Here is a 23,304-nt window from a genome sequence, read left to right as displayed (position 1 = left end):
TAAAGAAATCTTTGAAATGCTTTATATGTTGCAATTAAGTGTGAATATTACTTGTAACGTTTGTGCTGTTTTCCCTAAAGTTGAACGAAGAAGAAGATTTAATATTAATGATCGTATAAAAGAACTAGGCACTTTGATACCCAAGTCAAATGACCCGTAAGTATAATGTGCCCAAGGAGACTGTGGGAAGGAGGTGTTAAAAATAAATCTTGGGGGAGAAAAATAATTTAAACAACAAAAAAATCTGAGTTTTCTTTCATGATTTGGCACTCCACAACTGTAGAAATGCCTGAAGATTCAATTACAATTTCGGAATACTATTTTGAGGTTTATTTTTTCTTTTTGGAACTTGCCTTAGTTTATATTCATTTGATGATTTTTGTCACAAAATAGTCACAATACTGTTGTGCAGCAGCTCAGCATCCAGCAGGACCCTGTGCTGGGGCTGATGCCAGGAATAATGGCCTTACCAGAGGCAGAGTTAGTTATTGCTCAGCAAGATAGAGCTAATCCCTCTTTTCTGTGAGATACAGGGTAGTTCCTCTGGGAAGCCATCATATTCCTCTTAACTCAAAGAAAAAAAGAAAAAAAAAAAGGACCAGTGTTTGTGGTAGTACTGATTCAATAGCAAGGAAAGCCCTTGCTCTGGAGCTTGAAAGTCTCACTTAAATCTGATTCAATGCCCTGTGTCGCTTTTGGGGAGAGCTGATGTTGTTTTAAGGCAGTTGCTCATGGAGCAACTCAGTTACTCTTCAGAGAGGCTCTTTAACTTCCTCTAAGGTAAGCAAGGTAATATTGCACAGCATCACCCTATGGGACACCTGGATCTTTGGTCTGATAGTCTGCAGTAAACTTTTTTTTTTTAATTTAAAGAAAGTAAGATGATATGGGGGAGAAGACGATACAGGGAGCCTCTCTCTAAAGTGAGTATAGGAGGAATAAAGTGCAAGAGGGAATATGGGAGACACGTACCCCTTGACTGAAGAACGATCACAGCAAGGCTGTAACAAGACATTTGTATTTTATCCAGAGTTGAAGTTTAAAGCACCTGAATATGCTGATCTATTGGGCTCTTCCTCCTGTGACACAGCTGTGACACAGTGCCACCAGGAGGTGGCTGCTTGCTGCTTCCTGGGAGATAAAAGCCTCAGGTCTTTCTCCCACAGAAGCATCAGGTCATACACGGTCCTTTTAATTCCCCAGCTGAAATCAGACGTCAACCAGACAACAAGCCCGATGGTGTCCCTGCCCATGGCAGGGGGGTTGGAACTAGATGATCTTTAAGGTCTTTTCCAACCCAAACCGTTCTGTGCTTCTGTGTTTGAGAAGAGTCTTATGAGGTTTTGTTGTTGTCTTGCAGCCTTGCTGTGAGGCCATGAAAGGAGCCCCTGGTCTCCAGTCACTCTGCTCAGTGCTGGTCCCAAACTGGGCAGAAGGTGGGGGGTTGGCCCTGGGGGGCGGCAGGGCAGCGCCTGGGGGGCGGCAGGGCAGTGCCCAGCCTCTGTGCCCTTGGCTGGGCCAGGCTGGCTGCATTCTGCTTCAGTCACTGCGCTCTGCCCCGCTCCAGTGCACTGCAAACACCTTCTGTATTCATAAACTTGGCATAAATATTCGCCAGGTGTTGTGTATGTAGGAGGTGTAATCATAGCTGCTGATGTGAAGGTAATGACTACAAAATAAAGCCTCCCCGAGAGTCTTAACTTCTCCGTTTGTGTTGATTTCAAAGGGACATGCGCTGGAATAAGGGAACTATTCTGAAAGCGTCAGTGGACTACATCCGTAAGCTGCAGAGAGAACAGCAACGCACGAAGGAGCTTGAGAACAGACAGAAGAAGCTGGAACACGCCAACAGGCACCTGCTGCTCAGAATACAGGTTTGCTGATAAATAACCTGGCAATGCTCTTGATGTTGCAGAGTGTGACTGCAATTAATGGTAACTGAAGCTTGTTTGCAGGAATATGGGTTAGAAGGAACCACCTTTCAAACTAATGTTGACCAGTGCTGAGACGTCTGCAGAGATTTTTCCAGAAAAAAAAACCCAGGATACATTACTTCAAAAAAAAAAAAAAGTGAAATAAAATCCCAACACTCCAGTAAAACGCTTATGACTGGTCCGTTTTTGTTCTACCATGGCCAACACAAAGTTCCAAACCATACGATAAAAAAGATTTATATGATAATATTTTTTTCTCGGTGCTGGACATGAGGAATTGAAACTGAATTTATCATCTATTTGTTGATTCTGATGAAATTCAGTTCAGCTGTTTGGGAGTATGCTCACCTTAGTTGTCTTGTTTGTGGAGTTTTTCCGACCTGTAGCTTTAATGCTTGTTTTCTTCTGAAGCGGTTTCAGATGAATGGCAATAAATGAAATATTTTTATTTTGCTTGTGGGTTTTCTAAATTGTTTGGGGACCTATCTAGGCCCTATCTGTCAGAGAAACTCTGCAGATTGCCACCTTCTACGTCTGATCTCTTATTTCTTCTCTCGATCAGCCTCTCCCTGATGCTCTGTAGGAATCTGTCATCTGCTTTCTGGTGGAGGGTAAATACTGCTCGCAGGACGAAATGGGTAGGGAGGCCAGTATTGGTGACAGACACTGCAGCACTGTCCCTTGAGTTCCCCCTTACTGGCAGCTGTATTTAATGTTGAGGCTGCTCCGGCTTGTCTGAGAACGGTTGCACATCTAAAGTGTGTGTGAGGGCTCTGAGAGTTTTCACAAGAAGATAGCCAAGAGCTATAGATGATAAGCTGCTTTTTTTTGGTCTGAGGAGCTATAGCTGGTTGTCTTCCTTGTTTCTTGACGTCTGTAGGACTGTAAAACAGTTCTCCTTTCCAACACTGAAAAGCAGTAGGTGGCATGAATATGCATTCTCTGTGGTTGTTGCCTTGCTAGATTCACTCAGCTTCCCAATAGCCTGTATTACACAGAGATTTAGGGATGAGAACTCTGCTTGATTAATTCATTTGCCTTCATCTCAAGCTGGATAGAAAACCTGAGCCTTGCAGCCTCGGCAGCTTTTGTTGTCAACTCTGTTCTCCAGTTGGGCAAAGGCAGCCGGATGTCTACCCCTGTCCATAAAACGGTAATTAAAGAAGTGTATTTAGAACTGGGTGTAAGAACACATAACACAGAGACAGTGATGTCCCAGATATTCTCATGTTGCTACTCACCTGCAGTGCAAAGAGCCGAATTCTGCGTGCAGGCTGCAGTGTGCCGGGTGGGCTGCTGTGTCAGGAGACGCCTGAACCGCAGCACAGCTCGTCCACAACATAGATAATGAAGCTAGAAATACCCAAGAATCGAGTGTGGAAGTAAACAACTTCAAAATAGAACAGGCTGGGTTGAGCTTCAGTGCAGTTTTTGTACTTTGTTGAGCAGCACGTTCACTAGAGTGAGACGATAAAGACACGCAACCCTTCTGCAGAGCAACATCAAGCAGTGCTGTTTCAGAGCTAAGTCAGATCACTTTTTAAACAACTTTCACCATCCTTTGCATTATCCATCTACTCTGTCTCCTCCTTCGATCAAAATAACATAAACACCAGACCCTTGAATAGTGGGAAAATACATCTGGCAGCAAATAACCTAAAGCCTGTCTTTTCCCTTTTTGTGTTGATTCTGATTAAGCACAGAATAAGGAACTCCTGATTTTGGCACGTTAGTGCTTCCTTGTTCCACCTCCTCCAATCTTGCGGTGTGCCATTACAGGCTTGTTGTCTTAGCTTGAAAATGGAAAAAAGGCTATTAATCAGTCTCAGTGATAGGAATATCCAGAAACAGTACAATCACAAGAGTGATTGTGATTGCCTAATATAATGCGTAAGTAGAAGCAAAACATCTGTCTGACTGATGCATTTGAGAAAGCGAATTTAAGTGAATTCTTCTATTATCCATCTTCAGTCAAGTGCATCTATATGATTAAATGCGAAGTGGGATTTAAACTTTTCAGGAAGATTCGAAGAACACTGGCTGTGTGCGAAGTCTAAAGCCTTCCTATGACTTGCCTATAATTTTTCAGTGCAGCAATAGTGTTGCTCAGTTTTGGATGACCTCTTTACTTACAGCTCTACCAAACTTGTAGAATGAGAAATACCCTTTCCAGTGTCTCAGCGGGAAATGACAAGCATCATATAGACATGCCGTACCTTCATAAATGACTTCTTAAAAAGTACTAAGCATATGCTTCTGCTATTTTACTTTTTTTTCCCACTATTAAGTGCTTTCCTCACCTGACCTGATGCCAAACAAGCTTACCATGGCACTGGTTTGAGAAGAGGCCTGAGGGGAAACATGTCAGTTCTACAGGGTGCTGGGTTTGGGCTCTGGTGTGGGTTCTGGGGAAAGTATGAAGGACCTGTGTGTGGTGGGGTTCGCCCACCTCTTCAAGAGACTGATGTTTAGGTGAAAATCTGCAGGGCACAAAGTGCAAGCGCTTGTCGCAATTGGAAAGGGAGGAAACAATTTGTGTCCAACAGAAGGAAACTGTAAGTCACAGTACACAAGAGCACAAGACGACAGAGTTTGCTTTCAGATTTTTTTTTTAATCTGTCCCTTCTCCTCCTTTCCAGGAACTTGAGATGCAAGCTCGGGCACACGGACTGTCCCTTGTTCCATCTACAGGCCTTTGCTCCCCTGATATGGTCAACAGGGTCATCAAACAAGAGCCTGTGCTGGACAACTGCAACCCAGACATCATGCCGCACCACACAGACCTGTCCTGCACGACCACCCTTGATCTCACCGACGGTACCATCACCTTCAGTGACAACCTCGGGAACGTGACTGAACCGACCGGCACTTATAGTGTTCCTCCAAAAATGGGATCCAAACTGGAAGATATCTTGATGGACGATACCCTCTCCCCCGTTGGAGTAACTGACCCGCTACTTTCCTCTGTGTCTCCTGGAGCATCGAAGACAAGTAGCAGGCGGAGCAGCGTGAGCATGGAGGACACCGATCATGCTTGTTAGCATATACTTGGCCCACCTTTCATAAACTGCTTTGTTTCTTGATCAGTAGATTAAATAATTTACCTTTTGTAGAATTTTCTGATTTTTTTCCTTGTGATTCATCAGTAGCCCAGTGTGTGTGTGTATGTGTATATATTATATATATAGGAATTTTTTTTAGAATTTTTGTGAAGAAACTTGTATATTCTATTTTAAAACTACCAATGCCTCCAAAATATTGTACAGCATATGTACAGTATCTGTGAACTGGATTCGCCAAGAATTTTGAACTGGTCAAATCTACTCAAAGCAATAGAATTACGAATGAAGAGTCTGTTTCTACTGGGGGGAGGGAGGGGGGAACCATAGAATTGTAAATGCAACCTATTTACTCGGAAACAAAATGTAAAGTTAAAGAATGTAAAGAAACCAAAAAAAAAAAAAAGGTCTAATTTGTAATTGTATTAATTGAATAGTGCTGCCTTAAAGATACAGTGTCCCTCAAAAGTTGGTCTTTACATAACAAGTGTTTAGGGAAAAGCAACCACCCTACTCCACTCAGAATACAAACAACAACAACAAAAAGTATTAAGACATCCTGATTGTGTTGCTAGTGACATAAATTCTGTTGCTGAAAATTGCAGCGAGATGCGAGTCTTTTTCTCAGAGTGCCATTTAATTTTACTCTGAGCTGATTTGAGTTTTCCTTTTGATCATGGGTTGAGTTTTTCTCTTGGATTTTTTTGTTTTGTAGCACGCATCGATGGCTTGCCAACAGTAAACCAAGCAGGAGCACTGTAAGTTGGTATATGCTTTTTGAAAAAAAAAAAAAAAAAGATACATATTATCAGCTGGGCACATTATGTTGTACATATCTAATTGGCTTTATTTTTTTTAAATTGCATTGTACAGTTTGTTTTGATTTGCATGGATTCCTTAGTTATCCTCAACTTTTTGTTTTAAATATATTTGTATTTCATTTGTAAGATTTTTGCCTCTTAATATTGCAACAATTTTTTGACATTTTTAAAACTCATTGGAAGTTTTCTGCATTCTTTGTAAACACTTGAAAGGAAGCTTTTATGCAGGGTTCTGTGTTTTAAGAGAGATTTTGAGAATATTTTGTATATTACAGTCTCACTTTGAAGATGTTTTTAAACACATTTAAGGTAGAGTACAAATTTAGATTAGGTAATAAAACAACTGTGTAGAGAAACTGAACTTACATATTTATTTTTAGTGATACAGAAAAAAGTAGTAATATGCTTGGAAACATAACTATGTAGTTAATATACCCGTTATAGTCATTTGTGTTTTATTTCAGCACTGGGGCTGACGTAAGAAAAACAAACAAAAAAAGGAGTAAATTACTGTATCTGCAAATAACTGTTACTTGATAACAATGTTATTAATTTTTAACATGCAACAATGTTGTAAAAGTAGTCGGGTGCATTATCTACTCAAGTGTAGTCCTATGCAATAACGGTAGTTATACATGTATTCTATCAAGCCGAGGTGTTTTACGGAGGTGAGATGTGGTGTTTGGAGCTGGACGGATTGCCTGGGTTTCTCACTAGCAGCCTACAGCTGGCTCGCGAGCGGTTCTCGTTCAGAATGAAGTGCCTTAAACTCTAGTTGTAGTCTTCCTCGACTAGCACTGACTGAAGTGTGGCATAGGAGAGAGCTCGAGGGTGATGTTCTATAGGACGCTGAAGTGTAGCATGGTGCCTACGTATAGAAAACAAGAGCTTCCCGTTCTCCTTTGTGCTACACTGGAAATGACATAGGATGCGTGAAACGGTTAGCGACTTGAGTGCCAATTTGGCAGGATTTATAAGGAAACCTTGGTTGCAGCGGTTAGTGTTCAGAAATCAAATGTGAATTGGGTAGCGATGGGACAGCTGGGGACAAGGTCGGGAGTTCCCTGTGATGTGGCTCGCAGAGCTTTCACCCAAATGTTTCCCCGTGGCAGGTTGTGGCCGTGTCCCCTGGCTGGCACCGCTCTTCCAGCGCCGATGGCGAGGGGCTCAGCAGGACACAGCTTCGTGTCACAGTGCTCGGGGTCTGCGTTCCTGTCGCTTTTCTGTGGCTGTTGCTGGCTGCATCCAGCCATCTCCATTTCTGCTTGAGCAGCGAGCTGTGTGTTAGCATTGATGCAACCATCCGGTTGTGGCTTTTATCTTTTTTTTTTTTTTTTTTAATTTTTTGAAGGAGGAGCTGGAGTTAGATTATAATGATGCCTCTCCCCCCCACCCCAGACAGCTTTTGGGAATGTGTCTTTCCTCGGGCAGCGAGGCTCTGGCCCAGGGCAGGACCCGGGAGCCTGCAGGATGCTCCGCGGCATTCGCGGTCCTCAGGCAGGGAAGCTCCCTGCGAGGCAGCTGTGCCATACTTAGCTCCGAGTCGAGTATGCGGGTACAGGCTTCTGCTGCTGCCGCTCGGTGACAGGTAAAGAAAATCAGGGCTGTAAAATGCTTGTAGCTGTAACACAGGATTGCATTACCCTTCCCCGGTAAAATGGAACAGCTCTGCAGTGTTGTACAAAATCAGGGTGAGCACACTTGAGTGTAGTAACTGAAAACCACTGAATATATTGAATAAGGCTTTTGGTTTGATGCCCATGCTGGGCATTCAGGAATTGAAGTCTAGGCTGTGGTATATAAATATTTTTCAAGCTTACATGAAACCACTGGTACTCGCTAACAGCCACGACTTGTGATTTTTTTGGCTGCATACTGTGCAGAGATGAGTTAGGATTCAAGGAAACCATTGTATCAAAAGCTGGATTTCTTGATAAAAGTCACCGTGGCCCCAGCAACTGTGTCGTGTGTTCCCCATACATTGCGTTGCTCTGGGGTAACACACAACCTGGCTGTGCCCTTCTCGCTCTTCACCCCGTGTTTCCTCAGGCTACAGCCCCCACTCAGGGGGACATCTCTGGGAGACACAGACCTCCAAGTGGGTGCAAACTGGAGATGTCTCTGCCTGTTTGCGCATCATGGGACGCGTGGCCGTGCTGTTTTACAGAGGATCGATGGCAGAGGACAGAGACAGCAATTAGAGGCAGGGTTTAGCATGAACTAGGTGGAGTGAGATGGACAGAAGTTGTCACTCAGTCTGATGACTGTGTCTTGGGTGACACTGGACCAGAGGTGGGTTCCCTGAGTGCGTGGATGGAATGCCTACCAGTTCTCACTTTGCCAAAGCCATGCAACAAGCAGGAACATGCAGAGTACCATGAAGTTCTTCCTTACTGCTTTTGGCCTACGAAGCAATATTTAACTCTTTACAACCTATAAAAGCAAAAAGAAGGTACATAAGGAAAGCACAAAGCACAAAATAATGCACTTACGTTTATGTTGTTTGACATAAAATGCACTGGGGGGGAAGCTGATGTTGATACTAGTATAAATACCTATATTTCTTGAAAAAGTGACGTTAATTACTGCCTCTTGCTATGATGCTTGGTACTGTAATGTTGATATTCATCTGCTGTTGACTGCAGCAATAATTCGTGTATGGTCCATAGCACTGTAAATTATGGATCAATATTAATGTATCCAATGAAATAATTTGAACTGTTGTTCTTGATAGATGGATTAAAGCATTTGGTTTTTCACATACATCTGTGTAAGCCACTCGTTTTCCCATGTAAGTGAATCTTGTGTTTCTGTGCATCCGAAGTCCCAGCACTGCTCTGGTGTTTGTGACTTGGCGGTGGATGTGTCCATGTCCCAGACCTGCTGTCAGTCAGCAATGCTGGTTGAATCTGAGCTGTCTGGTTGTGTTTGTATTGCGGTAGCACAGGGTGGGTGGAGTTGTGGATCAGGCCCTGCTTGGGCTTTGATAATACACACCAAAGTGGATAGACCCGAAGCTTATGGACTGAAACAGCTGGACATGGAAAAATGCCATTGCCTCTGTCCCCTCCTTTTGCCTCCCTTCCTTCTCAAAAGGGTGTGTGCCCAAACCACCCCCAGCTGTGTTGCCCTTCACCTCCTACCAGCTGCCCTGTGTCAGGCCTGGGCTCAGTGTGGCCAGGAGCTACCGACACCTCTTTGCCCTGCTGTCTCTCCTGCGGGGTCACCTACCCCCAGCTGTCCTACACAGGAGCCACCTCTCTGCCCTCTCCAGCTCACCTGTGCAGGGAGAGATCCCGGTTCTCTCTCTGCTCCCTGCAGCTCATTCCTCTGAAACCTCCGCTTGCCCAAAGAGCTGCTTCTGGTTTGTGCTGGGAGCTGTAGCCAGTGCTGGTGAGGAACCAGCTGGGGTCTTGTTTTGTCTTCCCATCTTCATTATTTTTCCCTGTCTCTCTGTTTCTTTCATCCCTTCTGCTCTTGTTCTTCGACAGGTCGTTGTTCACCGTGCGCACAGCTTGGAATCCTCGCCATCTCTGGACACTGCAGCAGCAGCAGTGGTGGTTAAAGTGTATTATCTCATGGGTTTTAAGCCCTGAATATGAATAACAGAAGTTACAAATTTGGCCCGTGTCTTGACAATCTGATACCTATTAGGACTAGAAAATACTTAATTCAATTGCAATTGAAAATTACTAGCTGTCCTGCATCACTCAATTTAAAAAGCAACCAAACAAAAAATGCTGGGCAAAACTATTATACCTGACTCTGCTAGGATTACAGTAGAAAAGCCCTGCTCCCTCTTTGTAGAAGGTGTTTGAGTTAAGGTTTGTGAGTGTTTCCAACAGGCTTTATAATGCTATTTGTTTAAAATTCAGCACAGTATTAGAATGTGCTGTTGTAGTACTGCAATAGGAAATCTATCAGCAGCCTAGAATGTAATTTCTATTTAAAGTTTGAGTTTTTAGATGTACTTTGGCTTTCCTTTTGGTGGTCAGTTGTGCCAGTGCTGCATTTTGGGAGTGAATTTCTTGCTGTTGCTGGGAGCAGCTCCAGGTCTTGGCTGGGTCACAGAACCCAGGAGGAGGGGGAAGAAAACCCGTTATGGGGTAATGACTGTAAGCACTTGCTCAATGTGTGTCAGCAAAGAGGTGGTAGCAGGTCAGCTTAGAAGCCTTTTAGTTCCTTTGGACAGGCCTGAAAATTTCTGTGCAGAGTAAGAAAGTGGATGTTAAAAATTAAGCTGCCAACGCCTGGTGGGGTCTGGTTTGCTGGAAATCCCTGTGACCGGGCTGTGGGACGTTGCGGGGCTCGGCTGCACAGAGCGGTGGCACGGCAGGACCCTGCTGCCGTGTCACTGCATCGTGCTTTCCTTGCAGGGAGACACACCTGGGAGCTCAGCAGGTCCCCAAGCCGGGGTGGTGGTTGTGCCTCCTCTGCAGGTTCAGCAGCTGCTGCTCCTTTTGCGATTGCAACTGAGGGAAGTCCTGGCACTGAATGGTGGTCATACTCCCATTTTTTCCAGCTCCTTTGAAATGCACTTGCTTAAAACTGCAGGGGAATGCCATGAAAAAGCATTCCTGACATAAAAATCAGTAAGGTTTAATAGGATGCTGGCTCAAAGGTTAAATGCATGTGCACTGACCATCGCTGCTGTTTTTACCTGTGATCCAAAGTGCACCTTTACGTGAAACTGCTTCATTTTTGAGAGCAACTCTCTTAACGGGCATGTGTTGAGGCTCATGTCTCCACTGAGGCCTGAAGCTGCAGTTTCTTCCTTTTTATGACTTTCTTACCCAGACTGCAAAGGAGCGGGAAAGCTGCTGTCGAACTCCAGCAATGCTGAACATGGACAGATGCTCTTGTTTGTGATTCCCTGGAGCGAAGGCAGCTCCCAGCCCCTCGTGCTGCCACTTTTACCCCGCACCTGCGCTTCCTGGGGCTGCGGCACCATTGTGCTCTGTGGTCATAGAGGGGAACGAGGGTTCCTACAATAGATCTGTTAAATGCTGTCCAAGAGCTGTGCAAGCCAATGAGAAGGCTGCTATTGTCTGTAGGATCAACCAAGGTATGCGAATCATCTAAATATTGGTTGATCTTTGAATGTATTTACAAAAATCACCATGGGGTTGGTGTACACGGTTGCATATTGTGGATACTGTCTTGAAGGAGCTATGGGAGAAATCCTTAATGCCTGACGTGTCTGCTGTGGGCAGGGGAGGCCAGGGGAGCTGCACTGGGGCCTGGGGGGCTGTGGGATGTCATCAGAGGCTTTGGGAGCCGGGCACAGCCCATCAGCGGTCACCTCGCTAGGTCACATCAGTAGGCCAGCCACCATTATTTGGGAGGGCGGACGAGCGCGGGTCTCCAGTGTGAGACCCAGTGCCCGCGCATGGGGCTTGTCCCATGGGAGCAGGGACAGGGATGTGCAGGGCCCAGGGATGCGCTCTGGGCTCTGAGCCGAGTTCGGCCGATGGGGCACACGGCTCTGGGGGCTCTGGTCTCGCTCGAGCGCTTTGCCTGCTCCCTCGCCATTCCGCAGTGCCTCTCCAGAGCTCCCTGCTTCCGCTGGCTTCCCTCCTTTCCACCTTTGATGGCAGCAAGAGTTAGACGTGAGTTAAAAAAGCGGGGAACAGCACACTCTTGTGGGGCTGCGTCTTTTCCAGTGGGCTGTGAAGCTTCAATGACAACAGGCTTCCCTGGCTGGGCAGCGATCCCGCCGCAGTGATGATTTGGGCTGCACCCCGGCACTGGCGGGGCAGAGGTGGCACCTCCCTGCGGTTCCACATGAGCTCCAGCCCCGTAACTCCATCCCAGTACAGGCAGGGAAACTCACCTTGCTCTAGAGGGAGCTGATTTAACGCTGCCATTTGCAAGATGATTTGTGTGAATGCAGCGTGTGATTTGTACCTGCAGTAACAGCTCCAAACAGACAAGCGCAGCACTGTTGAGCACATGTTGCATTGTACAAGGAACAGGGCAATTGCTGTTATGTTCAGCACTGTTTGTTTAGCCACTTGAAATGTATTTAGTCAAAATGTTTTGGTCTCTTCTGTATCACTGACCTGATTCTCTTTCTGCATTGGGTACATCGAATGCTACTATTGACTGGACATGAGTAATAACTCCTTAGATACTCCTTTATTAAAAATATTAGAGCTCAGAATCTTTCCCTCTCCCCCTTCTCCACTCGCCCCACTGAAAAGCAGTTTCTGGAGCAGGTCGTTGCAAAACAAATTACTTCAGAACATGTAAATAGTAAAATAATTTAACATCTTTTTGATGACTAAAGTATTATTATAATTTCATTCAAACAAATCCATGAATAATGTGCTGTATGGTGAACACAGCTGGGTCCTGTACAGCTTTCCACTTTTCTTTTTGGAGTAATATATCATTGGAGGTAATAAGAAAATAAACAGATTTTAGTTCTAATGATAATAGTTCCATTTGAGAAAGCAGGAATTAAATCAAAACTGAATAAACAGAAAAGAATTAAGTTCATGCTAGACATTAAAAAATGCACTGCAAACAATGAGGTGTATTTTTAAAAGTTGTTGTTTTAGTAATAATGCTTTCTACCTCCTTCCCTTGATCTTTCGATGACAAGCCTGGCAGAGGCACTCTGTATCAGACACTGAAGCAATTTAGCTGCTGTCATATGCCTTTCTTGATATACACACATTAGTCACACAGCCATTTTATGTTCTTTAGCATATTTTAGTATGTAATTAAAAATGTGGCTGTCTGCTACTAAGCAACCAAGCATGTCAGGGGTTGATTGTATTCTGTCACCCACGGCAAAAGGGAGAGCAAAAAATAATAATCATGTGTTCACTTTTCAGTCTTAATTGTGCTCCAGCTCCTTTGATATGTTGTTACACACACATGGGCTCCTGAAGACAGAGGCAAAGCCAACGTGTGGGAGCGGCTGGCAGGTGACCCACTGTCACTGACAGCACATCAGTCTGAGTTGTTTGGCTTTTAATGGGTACGTCTGGTTTTGTGACTCCTCTGGGTTCAGTTCTGCTGGACCCTGTCAAGCTGCTGCTTGGCTTTCCATGGGGCTGGGGGGAGAGATGCCAATAATCCTGCACTACATTCATTTCTAGATTATCTGGTGTGAAAAAATGGCCCATCCAGCTCCTGGAGAGGAGATAAACCATTCATGAGTGTACCCAGGTGATCACTGTGGACTCTGGGAGAGGAGCAGCAGAGCTGCAGGTCTGCAGTCCCAGACCAGCTCCAAGAGGCGACTGGGCAGAGACAGCATGGGACTCCGCTCCTGGAGACTCTCAGCATGTTGCCCATCAGTTCTGCTGTCCTGGGGCTCTCTTGTGCTCCTGAAAAGTTCAGGTACTCATCTAGTCTCTTGTTGCACTGTCCCTTTCTGCTCTAGCAAAAGGTTGATGGTGCACATGGCTTCTCTGCGAGCGGGAGTGATGTTTTCCCGACTTGGTGGCTGCTGTCAAAAACCGGCTGAATGAACCTATGTTTGACTGTCGGGGAAAAAGGACAAAATTTCACTGATATCCTTGGGCTTATTTAACTTGGGGCTTTAGGAGATTGTTTCTGTGGGAAGCCGTGGCTCTGAGGATGTGTTCTTCTGCTGTTTGCTGTGAGGGGCCTATGAAAGGTCTGCTTGGAAAGGTGGTACCATCTGTGTGAAACCCCATCCTGAAGCTACAGAAATGCCTGACTCTGGAGAAGGGCTAGGGAAGGGGTTTTGTGTACTTTCAATCACACCTCCTCCAGGCTCAAGAGGAAAAGGGGTTTACGATGTCAGTTCTGTTCTTCATTCTTTCAGTGTCTTTCTGTCTCTCAAGCACATGCAAATGTACACAGACATGCACTGTGTGCAGCAATAGAATAATTATTTTACAAGTTTTCTGGTTTTAATAGCTTTTATTACTTCAGCAAAACAGAAGCCAGCACATCAGCACAAACTGGTATGACATAAAAAATATATATATAATAATGCTGTAAATGATTCAAAAGCTGTTTGTTGATTGTGATTCCTTTGATTCAACCTCCATGGGGAAGGTTGGCATTGTCTTTACATTTTTTTTGTGGTCAGCATCTGATAGATAACCTGCTCTGTGTCTGCCAGGATCCTGAGACATGGCTTTGGGGCTTCTTAAAGATTATAACCTCCCTTGGTGTCCCCTGATTTCTCTTGGCTTTCCCCCAGCTGACCTTATCTACCTGGAAAACACTGCAATGGGGAAGGAGCCCCAGCCAGTCAGGTATGAGGAGGCCCCTGCTAGATGTTCCATGGGGATACCCAGGAGCTGCCTGGAGCTCAGCTTCGTTCATAGAACACACTGATGCAAATAGTACCATGTTTGTCACACTGCTGGCTTGCAGGGGTTACACAGTAAAACCACCACTATACATTTTGGCAACAAGATGAGTCTTGCCAGCACATCCTCAATATCTAAGAGTCCCAAAACATAGGACTGCCATGCTGTCAAGATACAGCTCCCATCGTGCTTCACAGCAGTGATATCTGCTGGTCTGTGGCTATATGGCAGTGTCTATAATTGGAGTGTGTCATTCCGTTACACTGGGAGCAAAGGCTGGCAGCTTTCTGGTTTTGCTAGTTTGCGTGAGCTGGAAAAACAAGAAGAACTCAGAATGCAAAAACCAGTGAAGGAGATAACCCACTTCAAATATTTTATATAGCATGGAGATTTTGCATGGTGCCATCAAGATGCTCCACTTCTTTTACATGGTCTGTGAGTCAGATACACCTATTGATTACAGCGGTTCAACTACAAGCAGTGGAGGGACAGTGCTATTCAAGGCCATGGCAGTCCCCCGGTGGGATTAATCAAATTAATGAATAAATGCCACTCACTTTCTCCCAAAGGAGACAGCTTGCTACAAACTATACTATGGGCACTTGGTGGTTTTACTTCTGAGCAATCACTTCTTGAGCACTAACAAATTCAAGAGCAATCAAAAGAGGTAAATCAGGTCAGATACCAATATTGTTCTTTTTCCTCACAGCTCTGGGGTGTACGTGGTTTCACAGGTGCTGCAGTTATTTCATTTAAAATTCAGTCCTGCCCACTCACGATGTCGAACAGCTCCACACACGGGGCAGGACCTTCAGCCAGGGTCGCAGCTCTCAGAAGGCAGCTGGCTCTTCTTCCAGCACCGTCCTGCAGTCCCTGACCCACAGCTTGTACGCTCTTTCCAGAGTCTCTTCACTAGTGTCATTGAATATCTCTGTAAAATGAGACTTGCAGTTAATTTGACATCCCGAGAAGCTTTTCCTGCTTGCATGCATTACCTCACTAGAGGGGAGAGTAGCTCCTCCAGTGTATGAGAATCTGTTTTCTTGTGACTGTGTAGTGACTGAACTTCACGGAAATAGAGGGTGTTTCAAAAATATGGACACAATTTCAGAGATAGAGTGATTGAAAATTGGGTCTATCTTTTTGACACACCATGTAGTCTGGATGGATCCTGATGCAAGAGATCACAGCCTGGTTCCATGCATTGCTTCTATGTTAGGGATTGGGTTTTTTTGCTTGGTTGGGTTTTCTTTGATTTGTTTTTTAAAGTCTTATGAGTGCTTCACCCCAGTTATTGAACAGATACTGTTAGTTTTCAAATATTTGTTCTAGGCATGGTAACACATTAAACTCTTTTTGCCAAGGATTATCTAACAAGTATTTTCAAGTATAACAAAGGAATTGTTTTTCTTTATGACATTATCAGTTTGTCTGTCAGAGAACTGTGTTTAGACTGTTGGTTTGCAAACACATTTGCAAAGTGCATTGGTCAATCATAACGCAATTAATTAGACCTCAGTCTAATCAGAAAGATCGTGCGTCTTGACAGGTTTATTGGGATGTTAAGAAAAGCACAAGTAACACCAAAAATGTGTAACTGCGGAGCAGGTTTTCCAGCAGGTCAATGTGCTGGGATGCCACTGTCCCCCGAGCACCCACTCCCGGGGGTCCCTGGTGTCCCTCTCCCCCGGTACCTGCAACGCCGAGGCCGGTGGGGAGCGGCATCCGGGTCTGTCCCCCGCTGTGCTTCAGGCGTTCCATCAGGGCTCTCTTGATGAGGGCCCAGCTGCAGCCCCTGTGCCAGACCGGCAGCTCCAGACCCCTCATGCACTGGATGATCTGCTGCTTCTCCTCGGCAGTGATGAGCCCCCGTGCATAGGCAACGTATGTCATGAACGCCATGTCGATGTTCACTGCTTCTCCATGCATCAGTGATGGCAAAACCCTCTGGAGCAGAGCAAAGGCGGGTGGGGGAAAAGGTTTGGGTTGACGAATAGTAAATAAGGAGGCTTTTTCTAAAAGTGCTTATGAAAACTGACATTCAGCTCACAGCAGAAGAAGTACAGATTCGCCGGATGTTAGCATCTTGTGATTTATGGGTTGAAGAATGTGATCTCTTTTACAAGTGATTAATTGCATGTAAAATCTCCCTTAGGGATCCAGGATGTAATTCTCTCCCTATTCAAATCACAGATGAGGAACACCACGGGCTGGAGAGAAGAGCTCTGAATTTTGCACAAGGTCTAATCCCCCCTGCCTTATTCCTCAGTGGCAATTTCTCCCAGGTAACACAGCCTATGTTCTCCATGCCTTTGCACTCTCATAGCTCATGTTGGTGATTTCTAATGGCTTCACTGTAATCTGGTCGTCTGTTTGCTTTGGTAACTGTCTGGTAAGAAGCAAAATGGGCCTGTGATCTGAATAAGAAACACGGGCAGAGGTGTGGGGGAAACTGGGCAGGGAAGGGGGTCTCTGTCCAACAGGACCAGGCTGAGGTGATGTGCAAATCTGGAGTTTAGCTAGGCTCACTTGCACAAAGTTGTCATGCTGCTCATTGAAAACGTTTTTTTGTTTGTTTCTTTTTTAAAAGAGGTGTTGAAATACAAAGTCTGTCACTCACCATTTCCAGCTCTGGGCTTATAAGGTGACCAAAATCAACCAGTCTGTCCAGGTCATCCTCCCAGAGGTTGGGAGCCAGCTCTTCCAACATGGTTTCAATGGCAATCCTGGTAGTTTGCAGTGCAGCGTCCCCGTGGTCAGCAGAGCCATTATAAGACTGGAACTTGGTGTCCAGCAGATATTTCCCATGACTCTTGAGCAGGTCAAACAGCCCTTTGTGTTTCATGAGTGCCATCTAGGGTAAAACAGAAGAGGTGATTAGGGATCATTATGTGATCCTTGTATGTGCTGTTGAAAACTTGAGTATTTCAATAGGCTGGACTACAATATCATGTTATCCACTAGCAAAGAAATACCTACACACTTGGTACATGGGCAAGTTCTACCTCTGCAACATGCAAAAGTGTTTCTGTAGACACAGTTCCTGGTTAGCATGTATATGGGACTATTCTATGATTCTATGATTTCAGTTTTGAAAATGGCATTTGCAAAAGTTCATACCTTTAAAATTTCACCAAGGCCATTGGAGATGTGTCGCCGAGGGATGCTCTGAATGAAGGATCTATCCAGGAAACTAGCTACCGGGGGCGTGTAGCCCCCGAGCTTGTTCTTACACTGCAGAAAATTCACCCCATTCTTCGCCCCCACGCTGGCATCAACATAAGAGAGGAGGGTTGTTGGGACCCGAATGTAAGGGGTACGTCTTCTGTAGAGCGACGCAGCTAGTCCTACGATGTCCAGGCAGACGCCTCCTCCGATGGCGATGATCGGCTCAGTTCGCCTGTCGATGCTGAAGCTCTGGACTTCTTGTAGGATGTTCAAGACCAGGTCCATGGATTTCGTTTCCTCAGTGGTAGGCAGGGCGAGGATTTTGTGCTGAACGTTATTATCTTCAAAGTACTCTCTGACTTTGGAGCCATAAAGTTCATCAACGACTTCATCTATGACAATAAAGCGCCTCAACTTCCTTTTGCCACTAGTGGCTAGCTCTAGTTGCTGGGGGTCAGTGATGTGACCCCAGAGCAGAGTAGTGTTAGAAGGATCCAGAATATTGTATGTTTCTACCACTTTGTAGCAAAAATAGATGGGAGCTTCAATTGTCCAGGAAATCCCACCTTCAGAGACACACTCACCACTGGCAAAGATCAAAAAACATGGTTTGAAAACATAATATTCCTCTTTTGTACTTTGCATGTCTGAACTAGTTTAGGGATGTAACTGGGGGTGGGGAATATGGGGTCACCTGCCTGTGCACTACAAAAGTGTGGGGCTGTGAGGGTGGGACACGTCTCCTGGGTGTCAGGGCTCGATTGCTTTGGCACTGGAGAAACCCTCCCACATCTTAGAGAACAGTCAAATGGCTGAACTTCTACACGATAATGATAAAACAGAGAGCAAGAAGGGCTGGAGAAGCAAATAATCTTTCTTCCCAACTCCTGTTGGGAAGTGAATGATTTTCTTTTTTTTTTTTTTCAGAGCACAGCTGCAAAATATATTTTATATAAGACTTCTTCTTGAGCTGCAGTTAGGTAAAAATTGAAAGTTTCCATGAACCTTTGTTTTGTTTTTTGAATGAGCAGATGGCTTATTGGATAGTCAGCTTTCTGTACGTGCCCAATTTCTTTTCACATGCCTGAACTTTATCTTATAGGTCTAAATAGATGCTTCTCTGCTTTCTGGCCCTAACCTTTTAAAGTGTTAAACAGTGAGGATTTATATCTTCCACAAAATTTCTTCTGAGCTTTTAAAATGCAGTATTACAAAAAACACCGTCATGTTACATTTTAATGCACAGAATATATACCTTATAGCTGTACTTTATGTGCATGTGCACCCGTCTCTGGTATGTGACCCTTCTAAGAGACAGAATGACTTTGAATGTTAGTTGTTGGAGTCAGCTATAGGTGCTGGATGGCACAACTGGCACCCATTGCAATGAAGATAATAATGAATCTGAGGCTGAGCATAGCCTCGTTGAGGCATATGTTAGCTGAGGATTTGTCTGGGTGTGCTCTGGGCCCTTGGTTCATCCTGCAATTGACTGAAGTCCAGCAGATCACCTTTGGGTCTGCTGAAGTCCTGCTTTATCTCCTGCAGCTCTGCTTGGGCAACGCTTATGTGCAGCTGCTGCCCACAGCCAGTGCTGGTGAAGATCCCTCTGACCTGACTGAGAAGAGGGTGAGACTCGAGACGTTAAAGCCTGAGTATGACAAGTGCCAGAAAACTTCTGACATGCAAAACGTAGCTGTATTAAGGAAGACCAGCATTACAAACAGGGCTCCATGCGCTCACGAAAAGGAATATCCTGTAATTAAAATATTATTAACTGGAGAGAGATAATATCAGAAAAGAGCTGTATGTATTTCTGGGGGAAATTTGTCTGTCTCCTCAGTCTGAAGCAGCATTAGGTGACTTCTACAGTTTGAGAGGTGTAGTATGGCTTTTGCTCCTGTCAGTGACCTACTGTGTGTATTTTTCCCATCTAGGCATTTCATTTATCTGCAGCCATCTCTATAAATGCATCATTTTCCCATGCCTGTGCATGAGCTTTTGCACACAAAGATTTCATGTACATACAGGGGGAAAAAAAAGCCCAAGTGCAGCATTCAGAAGTATGCACAAGCTTTTTAGAAGTTTAAAGAAACTTTCCATCTATAAAAATTGAAGCTCCCTCTGTACCTTAGCCGGGTTATGCCAAAAAGAACAGCAAATACCCATGCTGCCATATTGCACACATTTCGAAGCCCACTTTCACAGGGTTGTACACAAAATGGTGGGTTTAAGCCACATACAAGATAGTTTTACCATCTGAGATGCATCCCACCAGGGAGGCTGCACAGTTTGGCTAGCCAGAACCATCTGGCGCAGTCATCAATGAGCAACATGGACTCCTGTACTTACATTTTTGCTTCAGAGAGAGTTATCTCGTCCTTGCAGTCAGAAAGGGCTTCTCCTTTCTTGATCCGGTACCACGTGTTCTTGACTCGCACCAGCTGGAAGTCTGTCTGACGGGGCTTCTGGGGCATGGTGGCCAGGGCCACCAGAGCAAAGGTCTCGTCCGACACTGGCATGGTTCCAGAGGGTAAAATCTCCCAGTTAAGAGATCTCCTGTAACTGGGTGCCTTTGAGGTGCTTTTTAAAGGCTCCAGGTGACCAGGCGTTGGAAGGGGAGGTCTAGTCTACATGGGGGAAAACAATTACAAAACCAAGATTATCTAATCTGAGATGCATGTTAGGGGTGGTGGGAGCATTTGAAGACACGTGCAGGTAACAGGATGGAGTTTCATAATTGGCTAGTTTTATAATGCTTAAGTACAAGAAGAATGCATACGTTAACTTCCAACATGATGCCCTACAGCAAATTTAAAGTTATGAAAGGCAATTTGTGTGATTCTCTGAGACATTCAGGAACCTGCTTTGCTGTGTGAAGCCTCTGATCTGACTGCAGCTCTAACTTGCTCTTATGGGGTGAGACAGGACGAGGAGCATCAGGACGAGGAGCATCAGGAAGGGATCAATACCAGCTGGTTAAATCTCTTTTGAACTCACATTTCAGGGATTTTTTTGTGTTGAGGAACAGAATTATTTTTTTTTCGGGGTGTTTTTAGCTCTTGTGGTGGGTTTAAATAAAACATCAGAGACCGTTTGTCCCCTGAAGGGCTCTTTGGGGGATGAGCTGAGTTTGATTCATTTGCCCAACTGTCTGTGGGACTCTGAGATGCTAAGGTTTCCCTGTGGTGGAGTAATTCCAGGATCAGCAGTATGGTCCAGACAGTGGTGTCTCAGCCTTGATGACCATGTCTTTTGGGTCCTATACTTTCCTGCAATTGTCACCTGTTTGTCTTACTAAGACTGTGACAGATCCTTTCCATGTACTTGTGGAGACACCGTTTCCCTGACTCAAAGGCGCGTTCATCCTCTGGGGAGGAATTTCCCTTCTTTAGGAAGCGATGGTGTGGTGGGGGCTGATGGGGACCTGTGCTGGCACTGGTGGCCAGCACCCTGTTCCCCACAGGACCGAGGGATGCACAATTCACCTTTCCATAGGATGTTCCAGCTGGGGCAGTTAGAGGGCCCTGGGTGCACCTTGCCACACCAAAGGCTCCCTTGGTATATAGCTCTGTGCATTGAGCACAGGGGAAGATCTTCCTTTGATTTCACCAGCAGTGCCTGAAGGTGTGAACCCATCTTTGCCTTTCCCTAGGCTGTGTTTCTGAAAGCTGTCTTTGTTCAGAAACAAAGATCAAGAAAACCAAACACAGGCATAAAAGCAGAAGCTGGAAAACGTGGTTCTTCAAGAGCCCATCAGACAAGAGCAAGTTCTCATTGTATTGAAAGGTTAATTGCAGCCAAATTCGCTTAGGAACTTGCGTTTATCTCAAATTTGTGAAAAAGCTACAAAAATAAACTCTAAAGCTGTGTAGCCCTGCTCCAAGGAGGGTAAGAGGAAAGTCCTAACATCCAGATCTCACTGCTGGCTTAATCTCCAGATGGCAAAGCGCTTTGCAAAGAGGACAGACTGTTACCCACGTTTTACAGAAGAGCAAAACAGAGTCACCAGAAGAGAAACAACTTGCCCAAAGTCACCTCCAAAGCTAATGGGGGGGTGGAGTAGATGGCATACTAAAGCTCTTAGCCTGTTTACCAAATACTCGTCTGAAATTTTAACTCCCAATCCAAACACAATTTGGATTGCTTTCTACAGGAACTGCAGGTCTAAGGCAGTTTGTTGTTTACTAAATCACAAGATGGAATAATCTTAGGTATGCAAGGAGGTCTGTCCTCTTCATCTTGTTTATTTGTTTTGATTAATAGCAATCCACTGAGCATTGGGACTTATTTTATTTGCTTTTCTTTTAGTCTTTCGTCCTGTGCATTTACTTGTTTTCCATTTATATTTCCCTGTTCTATTCTGAGGGCATTGAAATGCCTTCTGTTTCATTTTAGAAGCTGACAAATTGACTTTCCAACCTCTGTCTGCTTGCCATAGCCAATGGCTGCCATGTTCTCGTATCATCCATCTTGCAGATGGGCTGCCAAGAGCCTTACAGTGAAGACCTGCCCCCCGCCTCCAGCCTCTTCAGCTCCTCTGCCCAGCACTGGGCTCTCTCAGCACGTTTACAGGTACATTGACTTAGTCCTTGACTGAACAAGCCCGGGGTGATACATCCCAGAAAGTGAAAGATGCTGTTCTGGTTATGGAGTTGTCCACATTTCCTCATTAACTTCAGCTTGTGCTTCATCTGTGTGGAGACAGCCAGCCGACCTCAGCTTAATCGCATGCTCTTTAATTACTTTGCTTTAATTTCTTGCCAGCCTTTTCTGCTTCAACCCTGCTGCTGGCCAGCTTAGGTTTTTGGATACCTTGGATGTTCCCAGTGGTTTCTCCTGATACATCCTTCAGCCAGTGCATTCCTGGGACCCTTTCTGGGGGTGCAGGATAACTGGTGCCAATGTGACACAACCTCCTCCAGCCCATGCAGAGACCTGGCCTCTGAGCTGGATCCCAGAGCAGCAGGTGATCTGATGTTTGCCTGTGTGAGGCAGTGAGTGACCTCGCAGCTGCGGACCAATTTTAAATAATCTGAGGTTCAAAGTCCCAGGGCTTTTTTGGCCTCAGACCTGATGGTGGAGGTGGGACACATGTCTGTGCTATGTAACCAGAAGGTTATGAAATTGTCGATTATCATCTCTTTGAGAGTCAGCAGCTTCCTGTGGTCAGGACGTGAGCATTGCTCTTACATAAAGTGAAGGCATTGAAAGTCAGCTTTTTTTTTTCCTTCTTCTTTCATATCAGTTGCTGTTGGATCTCACCCACCGTCTGTACGCTGGGTGGGGGCAGATGGGTGCAGCTGGAGCAGGTGCAGCCCCAGCCCTGGGCCATCCTCCTTGCACAGCCTCTCCCAAGGGCTGGGGCTCTGCCCAGGTGATCACAGGTGGAGAAGCTCGTCCCCCTGACAGACACCTGAGCACCAACGTGCTGCTCTGCCCATCCCCTCGACAGACACCTGAGCACCAACGTGCTGCTCTGCAGAGGCAACAAACACACAGCAGCAACCTGTGAGGCTGGGGGACAAGAATGAACATGCATAATCTTGCAGGTAAACTCCCTATGTGGGGTGGGGAGCTCCAGGAGAGATGGTGAGACAGGAGGGGACACCGTGTGATGTCCTGGTCCTGGATCCCTCACTGCCCCACAGAGATGTGACCTACAGGCTCTGTGGCTTGACAGAAAGGAGAAGAGGAAGGGTTTATTGGAGAGAGGAGTTTGAGGCTGAGCAGGGGAGGTGGGTCTGCAGGAAGCTGAGGTGGAGGGAGGAGGACACTACCAGGAGAAGGGGATGGGTGGGAAGGTGGACACTTGCAGTGCCAAGAGAGCTTTGGCTGAGACTAATTTCTGATTGACTGGGATGCTTGTTTTATAAATATTTTTTCTGCAGCTTTAACCTTGCCTTGGTGCTTTCTGTGATAGCAATGTGTGCCTAGCATGGCACGCATGGCGAGATGTTTGCTGCCTTTTTTGGCCGTTTTCTAAAGTCAACAGCTGAGCGTGGGAATGCAGGCTGCTCTG

General features: G+C 45.4%; 2 protein-coding genes across 7 annotated transcripts in view; one reads left to right on the top strand and one right to left on the bottom strand.

Moving 5' to 3' along the window:
• The window catches only part of MITF (melanocyte inducing transcription factor), a 109,216-nt gene extending 100,658 nt beyond the window's left edge, over positions 1 to 8,558 (top strand). For all 6 annotated transcript variants that reach the window (XM_065642925.1, XM_065642926.1, XM_065642924.1 and 3 more), the window contains 3 exons: positions 81 to 156; positions 1,727 to 1,874; positions 4,574 to 8,558. In XM_065642925.1, coding sequence (XP_065498997.1) covers positions 81 to 156; positions 1,727 to 1,874; positions 4,574 to 4,975 — 626 coding nt within the window. In that variant the 3' untranslated portion in view covers positions 4,976 to 8,558. The remainder of the gene's footprint in view (positions 1 to 80; positions 157 to 1,726; positions 1,875 to 4,573) is intronic.
• Positions 8,559 to 14,944: 6,386 nt separating this feature from the next.
• LOC135992879 (2-epi-5-epi-valiolone synthase-like) lies at positions 14,945 to 21,737 on the bottom strand. Its single transcript, XM_065642295.1, has 6 exons — positions 21,705 to 21,737; positions 19,635 to 19,912; positions 17,235 to 17,868; positions 16,735 to 16,968; positions 15,809 to 16,061; positions 14,945 to 15,045 (listed from the first exon to the last, which is right to left on the bottom strand). The coding sequence occupies exons 1-6, from the start codon at positions 21,735 to 21,737 to the stop codon at positions 14,945 to 14,947; spliced, it is 1,533 nt and encodes a 510-aa protein (XP_065498367.1).
• Positions 21,738 to 23,304: the final 1,567 nt, after the last annotated feature.

The sequence above is a fragment of the Caloenas nicobarica genome, chromosome 11 (genome assembly GCF_036013445.1).
Source record: "Caloenas nicobarica isolate bCalNic1 chromosome 11, bCalNic1.hap1, whole genome shotgun sequence".
NCBI lineage: Eukaryota > Metazoa > Chordata > Aves > Columbiformes > Columbidae > Caloenas > Caloenas nicobarica.
This window is presented reverse-complemented; position numbering and strand designations above follow the sequence as displayed.